Source organism: Hyla sarda, chromosome 6, assembly GCF_029499605.1.
Source record: "Hyla sarda isolate aHylSar1 chromosome 6, aHylSar1.hap1, whole genome shotgun sequence".
Taxonomy (NCBI): Eukaryota; Metazoa; Chordata; class Amphibia; order Anura; family Hylidae; genus Hyla; species Hyla sarda.
Window position 1 is genome coordinate 118714104 of NC_079194.1, and position 8236 is coordinate 118722339.

The 8236-nt window shown below is 43.4% G+C and overlaps 1 protein-coding gene across 1 annotated transcript; it reads right to left on the minus strand.

Moving 5' to 3' along the window:
- Window positions 1–440: 440 nt before the first annotated feature.
- On the minus strand, window positions 441–1552 carry LOC130277601 (histone H1.10-like). The gene has a single exon (XM_056528304.1). The coding sequence runs from the start codon at window positions 1242–1244 to the stop codon at window positions 711–713; it is 534 nt and encodes a 177-aa protein (XP_056384279.1). The 5' UTR covers window positions 1245–1552; the 3' UTR covers window positions 441–710.
- Window positions 1553–8236: the final 6684 nt, after the last annotated feature.

Here is an 8236-nt window from a genome sequence, read left to right on the forward strand (position 1 = left end):
ATTTCCCACTTTTGCCTATGTGTGCCAAATTTATTAACGCCGTACGACAATTTAGTAAATTTGTCACACATAGTCAAAAATGAAGTAGAAAAAAACAGGGTAAAAACCAGACTACATAGTAAAAGATTAGTAAATGCCCCCCATTGTGAATAGAAGGGCGGCATCCCATAGATGTCTATTGGTTTGAATCTCAGGCAGAATTCCACAAGCAGAAGTTCTGCAGTGTTAATAGACCCTAAGAGTAACAGCTTCACCCATAGCTCTGACCAGTGCCAGAATGTACTCCCCCCAGACCACCACAACAGTGATTTAACCATTTATGTAATGCTCTTAATACAAGGATGGTATTGAACTACAACTCCCAGCCTGCCCTGACAAGCTGGACACTGCAGTTCTGCACCTGGGTGACCTCTCTTTGCTTTCCTAAGAATTAATCAATAACACTTTCATTTTAACCATTTTTTGTTTTATTAAAAAAAATATCAATATATAAAAAAAAAAAATCAAAACCTTCTACAACTCGTAGAAAAGCAAACATGACAAGTAGTAACAGAAGATGAAGGAACGATCGGCTCCACGTCTCCTAAACTAAAGCGGGTTTAACCCTTCCTCCTCCGGAGGGGATTGCACGGATCGCCGAACACAAGTGCTCTACAGGGACGGCGGCGGCGACACAAGGGGTGGGGGCTATGTACACAGTCCAGGACAGTCTATGCCTTCTTGGCTCGCAGCCCCTTGGGTCTGGCCGCCTTCTTCACGGTCTTGCTCGCCCGGCTGGTGGTCGCCTTCTTGGGGCTCTTGGCGCTCTTTTTGGCAGCGGGCTTGGCTTTCTTGGGGCTCTTCTTGGGGGCGGCCGCCGGCTTCTTGGCCGCAGGTTTGGGGGCAGGGGCCGCTCTCTTGGGCACCGCCAGCCCCTCCAGCTTCTTCTTGTTGAGGCGGAAGGACCCGTTGGCCCCGACCCCCTTGACCTGCAGGAGGGTGTCATTCTGCACCAGCGCCTTCACCGAGTACTTCAGGTAGGTGCGGCCATTCTGCTGGTCGAACCAGGACACCTTCTTGGCTTCGCTGTAGATCTTGGCCAGGGAGGAGCCGTTCCTCTCGCCCAGTTTGCGGATGGTGTCCACCACCAGTTGGCTGTACCTGCCCGGCTGGCTCTTCTTCTTCTTGCCGGCGGATTTCTTGGCGCTGCCCCCGGCCGCCCGGGCTCTCTTGCTGGGAGTAGCGGGTGCGGTTTCTTGTGCCATAGCGATGTCTATGAGCGATGTGTAGCGGTCTGCTGCGATCTCCTCGGCGGTCAGTATGAATGTGCTGCTCGGCCTCCGGCTCCGCCTCCTTTTATACGAAGAGAGCGGACCACGTTGAGAACAACAACAGCTCCCAGCGCCTCCATCCTGCAACTTGTGTTTCTTCCCGCACACTTCTGCGCCGTTTTCTGCACTCGTGGCACCTATAGAACCGGGACTACCGATGGATCGGACACCGGGGACCCCCCTCTAACGATCTGCATGGAGATCCCCGCCGATTAATACTGTGTTAACACTGAAATCCCCGGATTAACCAGTGCATCCCCTGCCTGTCTTAGCCCTAGCGGTGGGGAGGCATGCTATTTGGGCGCTGTTTACGGTGATTTAACGGGGGCAATCTGAGGGGGTCACTGCATGGACCGAAAGAGGGGGTTTGGAGGGACAGATCTGTATTTATTCTGGGGGTCTCCGTGCAGTCGGGCCCGAGAAAGTGAGGTTTTAATTTGGTGCAAGTAACACAGAGCGCCCCTCACGTGATCCTTCAGCTGGAGGGGGATTCTGGGGTTGGCACCGGAGATTAGGCAGTGGCACCTCGTATGTGGAGGGTATCCTGGCATATACTGACCTTGCTCAAGGTGGTTATGGGTATCTAGAGAAATGTACCAAACCTTGTGCACCTAATAGCATTTAACTGTGAAGACCAAGAAGAGATGTAGCAGAGCTGAATGTGTCCATTATCTGTCTGTAGTCATGTGAAGGGCAGGTGGGAAGAACAAATAGGGAGAACAAACTCATATCTGCTACATCTGTGGTGCCAATGCCCATCTGAACAGTGGTGCCAATGCCCATCTGAACAGTAGTGCCAATGCCCAGGTCACTGATGTACTCTGTAGTCAGTCTGAAAATACATATAAACTGCAAAGAGGGTGTCAGCAGACTGCATGTGTGTGTGTGTATATATATATATATATACAGTGGTCCCTCAAGTTACAATATTAATTGGTTCTGGGACGACCATTGTATGTTGAAACCATTGTATGTTGAGACCATAACTCTATGGAAACCTGGTAATTGGTTCTGAAGCCACCAAAATGTCATCCAAAAATAGGAAAAAGTGAGGATTAAAGAAAAATAAGTAGATAACGAATATAGATAAAGCAAATCCTTACATATAAAAGTAATAAAGATCTGCTGGGAGCTGTAAATCACTGTTTATGTCAGTGTTTCCCAACCAGGGTGCCTCCAGCTGTTGCAAAACTACAACTCCCAGCATGCCCGGACAGCCGTTGGCTGTCCGGGCATGCTGGGAGTTGTAGTTTTGCAACAGCTGGAGGCACCCTGGTTGAGAAACAATGGTTTATGTAGAGGACAGGAGCTTCTTCAGGGTCCTATACAGTACACACAGTGTCCCAAATGGAGCCGCCCTTACTTGGTGTCCAAAGGAGCAGCTAACCTTGGCACAGGTAAGGAGTAGTACGGAACTTGTAGTTCCTCCCTGTACTGTAGGGGGCGCTACCAGACAGCCATTCAGTGCATGCACTTCAGTAATACAGGTGATTTACCAGTAAAATGCCCATTCTGATTGGTCAGTTCTTCCGGCCATTGACACGTTTCACAGATCTGGACTGTCTGTACATTGTATGTTGAGTCTGGTTTCAAGTTACGATGGTCCAAAAAAGACCATTGTATGTTGAAACTATTGTACGTTGAGGCCATTGTAAGTTGAGGGGTCACTGTATATATATATATATATATATACACACATATATTAGCCATACCACCGCTTCTACAGTGGAGCAGTGGTCCGTAACCTAGGCGCGTCAAGATGTGAACAAACAGAGGAAAGAAGCAGAAGTGTCAGAAGGAGGCAGATTTGTTAAATAATGTATTAGTAAAAATATTTCACTTGACATGCCCTACAAGGTTAACTACGTTGAGATGGGAATACCCCTTTAACTGATGGACTTTTTGGAATAGCTCACCAAGGACATTGGGGGGAATTTATCAAAGTGGTTGTGGAATGCCTCCTTTATTAGCTAGTTTTCTCGTGTTGATTTTGGCGGCCGTGCACCAAATTTATCAAATTGGTGCACGGCATGTGGTAAATTTGGATTCAGGGGCCACATCCAAGCAGCATCGGATTATCGCCCTGCATAGGCACTTTTCTATGTGGGGTTGCACCTTTTGTGGACTCTTTGTTCCAGAATTATGTAACTTTTTAAAAAGGCGCACATTAAAACTGCATGATATATCAAAATCGCATCATGGTTTTTGCATTTTACAATGTGTTGATTATGCCCTTAAATTTTTTTTACGATGACCTAAGCACTGGCGGAAGGAGTGACGGAGGGACTCATACTGGAGGGGCCTGGCCACGCTGCACGGGAGCCTGACCGCGCTGCATAGGAGAGCTGAGCCTACTGCAGAGCCAGGCCGCATTTGCCAGGCGAATGCGGCCTGGCTCTGCAGTAGGCTCAGCTCCTATGCAGCACGGTCCGGCCCCTACAGCGTGCGCCCCACTGTTGCGCATATATATATATATATATATATACATACACTGCAGCAGATCATGTCAGCTGACCTAGCTTCATTCTCGTTTGATCTCGGCTGCTATTAGCAGTCGGGACCCATGGCTAATGCCATGGTGATGTCTGGCATTATCAAGTGCCGGTACCTCAGTGGAGCTGATCAGGACACCTACAGCAAAATGACCCAATGAGCTGAGAGGCGGGATGAAGCAGCCTGCACTAATGGAGTGCTGATAACACTGATCATAAGTGAATAAGCCTCTCTCCTTATAACATTTTAATTCACCTCCTTTTCGCATTTTTCAAATAATATAATGTAAACAAAAATAAACATATGTGGAATTGCCACACGCGTAACTTCGAACTATTAAAATATAACATAATAAAACCACATGTTCAACGGTGTAAACATAAAAAATAGACAGTCCACAATTGCTGATTTTGGTCACTTCATATAACAAAAAAAAATTTTTATCAAAAAGTCCCATCAAAACAAAAGTATACAGAAAAAAAGTGTTATTGGGGTCAGGAGAGGAACATTTTAAACATACTCATTTTCTTACAAAAAAAGATATAATGGGGGAGATTCATCAAAACCTGTCCAGAGGAGAAGTTGCTGAGTTGCCCATAGTAACCATTCAGATCGCTTCTTTCATTTTTAAAATGAAGCGATCTGATTGGTATCTATGGGCAACTGGGTAACTTTCCCTCTGGACAGGTGGAAAACCTTTTTTTTTTTCTTTTTTTTTTTAAATCAACTTTTGCCAGAAAGTTAAACAGATTTCTAAATGATTTCTATTAAAAAATATTAATCCTTCCAGTACTTATTAGCAGCTGAATACTACAGAGGAAATACTTTTCTTTTTGGAACACAGAGCTCTCTGCTGACATAATGACCACAATGCTCTCTGCTGACATCTCTGTCCATTTCAGGAACTGTCCAGAGTAGTAGAAAATCCCCATAGCAAACACGTGCTGCTCTGGACAGTTCCTAAAATGGACAGAGATGTCAGCAGAGAGCACTGTGCTCATGATGTCAGCAGAGAGCACTGTGTTCCAAAAAGAAAATAATTTCCTCTGTAGTGTTCAGCAGCTAATAAGTACTGGAAGGATTTAGATTTTTTAATAGAAGTAATTTACAAGTTGATAAAAAAAAAAAAGTTTTCCACCTGAGTACCCCTTTAAGGGAAATTACTTCCTGATTTTCATGGCTGGTTTATAATTCTTAATTAATTAATTAATTTAATTAATTAATTAATTTACCATGAAGGGCACTGCATTTGACATGGGCTTTTCAGGAACAGTCAAGTTCTGACTTCTACCTCAGTGTATCCTATTTTAAAGGGGTTATCCAGGAAGAGAAAAACAGAGCTAATTTCTTTCAAAAGCCACTCCCTGTCTGTTTCCAAGTTGGGTGTGGTTCTGCAGCTCAGTTCCATTAAAGTGAAAGGAGCCAAGTTGTAAAACCACATGGGCACAGACGTGGAGCTGTTTTTGGAAGAAATTAGCTCTGTTTTTCTATTCCTAGATAACCCCTTCCCGCTATAGGACGTATGCATACGTCCAATCATCTGACACGTTCGCGCAATTGGACATATGCATATGTCATAGCGATCACAGGCACTGTCGCGGAGTCCCACCGCAGCTGCCGGAGCCGTGATCACGCCGGTCCCGGCAGCATTAACCCCATAGATGCCGTGATCAATCCTGATAACAGCATCTATGGTGTTGACAGGGGGGAGCGCTCTCCCCCTGTTCTCCAACGGCGGTGCCGCGATACAATTGCCAATTGCGGGTCGCTGTTGGTTGCTATGGCAGCAGGAGGTCAGATCATGAACTCCTGTATGCCTGTTACGGAAGCCTGTGAGATCCAGCCAGAGGCTGGATTGCACAGGCTGTAGTGTGTGCTGCTCATCAGGTTATACTGTGCTGCAGTACAAATGTATTGCAGCATAGTATAACCTGTAAAAAGTGTAAAAAATAAAATAAAAAGTTCTTCAATAAAAGTATGAAGTGTAAAAAAATAAAAGCCCTGTATTATCACCAAAAAAGATCAAAAACACAAATCATATACATAATAGGTGTTGCCATGTCCGTAATGACGTGTACTATATAACTATAATGTTAATTATCTCGCACGGTGATTCGCCAATTTTGGTACAAATAGCGGAATAAAAAAGATCAAAAGGTAGCACATAGCACAAAAATTATACCAATAAAAAGTACAGCTCATCCTGCAAAGAATAAGCCCTTACTCAATGGCGTCGGATGGAAAATAAAAAAGTTACGGCTGTTGGAAAATGAATGGCAGGAAAAGAATTTTGCTCAGAAAAGGAAAAAGAACATAGAAAGCCATATACAATGGGTATCGCCATAATCGTACTGACCCCCAGAATAAATATAACAGCACTTTTACTGCACAGTGTACACCATAAAAAAAATGACAGACATTTTCCAGTTTTTCACAATATTTTGAAGTTTTTCACAAAAAATGCTTCCTGTGTCAACAAAAATGCAACAGTTATATAAAGTACAATATGTCACGAAAAAACTATCTCAAAATCGCTCCGCTCAGAAAAAGCGTTCTAAAGTTATTACCAATTAAAGAGATACATGTCAAATAAAAAAAAAAAAGAGCCTGGTCAGGCTAGGTTTCCACTTGGGTTTTTTTCTGGCAGTTTTTGGAATACTACCACTGCAGTTTTTAAGCCAAAGCCAGAAGTGTATTCAAAAGGAATAGGACATATAAAGGTAGGACATATACTTCTCCTCCCTTATGGATCCACTTCTGACTTTGGCTCAAAAACTGCAGTGGCAGATATCCAAAAACTGCCAGAAAAAAAACCAAGTGGAAACCTAACCTTATAGAGGTAAAAAATGGGTCTGTCCTTAAGGGGTTAACATCACTGGCCATCATTTTCCATAGAGGAGGGGGAATCATTGCATCAGCAAGTTATTCCATTAGAGGGCACTCCTACCTGATAACATTGATTTTGAAAGTATTGTGTATTGAGTTAATTTTAGATAGAAGACTTTAAATGTGCACTCTCATTAAAACTAATGTTTGCTATTGCACTCCTTATGGTAAATGAAAAATATTTCTAATGTACTTTGTTTAAAAAAAATGAATTTTTCTATGTTATATTTGTGCTCAAAAAAGCTCAAGAGCACATTATCCCCCAACTCATACACAGACTTTGGACCAAAGTCCAAACACAGGAAGTGCCGCCTGGAGTGCTGAGGGGGGGGGTGTCCGGCCTCATCCAATCATAGCTCCTCTCACACATAACTGCCATATGCTGTTGGTTGGAAACACTCCCCTCAGCACTCCAGGCCAAAGTCTGTATATAAGAAGGGGGGAAATGTGCTCTTGAGCTTTCTTAAGCACAAATAAAACATAGAACACTTCATTTTTTAAAAACAAAGTATATTAGAAATATTTTTCATTTACCATAAGGAGTGCAATAGCAAAACTTAGTTTTAATGAGAGTGCCCATTTAATGGCACACTCGCAGGTCTGATGACTGAGAGGTCCGGTGTTTGCAGCTTACTTGTTCTTACTCTTCATTTAAATTCATAGCTATAAAGTCGTGGTTTGTACATATCTTCCCTATCGGACCCCAGGAGCTCATGCAGAGCATTATTGTAGCCAAATAATGTTGGTCATGTGCAACATCGTAGCCATATACAGTAAAAGGCAACGTTTTTCATCAGTGATTGGTTAAAAAGTTGCCAATGGCAATAGAATGGACTGCCCTGGATTTCTTGCATACAGAGTTTGCATTGGCAGCAGGAAAGATCTAATCTCTGCTATAAAGCAAATAACGGGAACCCCTATCATTGTCTAGAGTAGTGTTTTCCAAACATTGTGTCTCCAGCTGTGGGAAAACTACAACTCCCAACAGGCCCGGAACAGCCTTTGGCTCTAGAGAAGCTTCCTACTGCCTATATAAAGGGTCTCTCTGATTTGTAAACCCATTTTTTTGAATACCCCATGAGAAAGAGACTAGGCTCACATGACTGTTCTCTCCTGTCCTGATATTCTCCCATCATTGCTACTAAACCGACCACACTAACAAAGCAAACTGATGCAAAGGGATGTCATTAAAGGGGTACTCCAGTGAAAACCTTTTTTCTTTTAAATCAACTGGTGGCAGAAAGTTAAACATATTTGTAAATTACTTCTATTAAAAAAAATCTTAATCTTTCCAGTACTTATTAGCTGCTGAATGCTACAGAGGAAATTCCTTTCTTTTTGGAACACTGATGACATAACAAGCACAGTGCTCTCTGCTGACATCTCTGTCCATTTTAGCAACCATGCATAGCAGATGTATGCTAAGGGCAGCATGGTGGCTCAGTGGTTAGCACTGCTGCTTTGCAGTGCTGGGGACTTGGGTTCAAATCCCACTAAGGACAACAATAAATAAAGCATTATTATTATAATAACATCAGCAGAGAGAA

Coding starts and splice junctions, on each gene's coding strand:
- LOC130277601 (XM_056528304.1), bottom strand. CDS start 1,244: ATGGCACAAGAAACCGCACCCGCTACTCCCAGCAAGAGAGCCCGGGCG.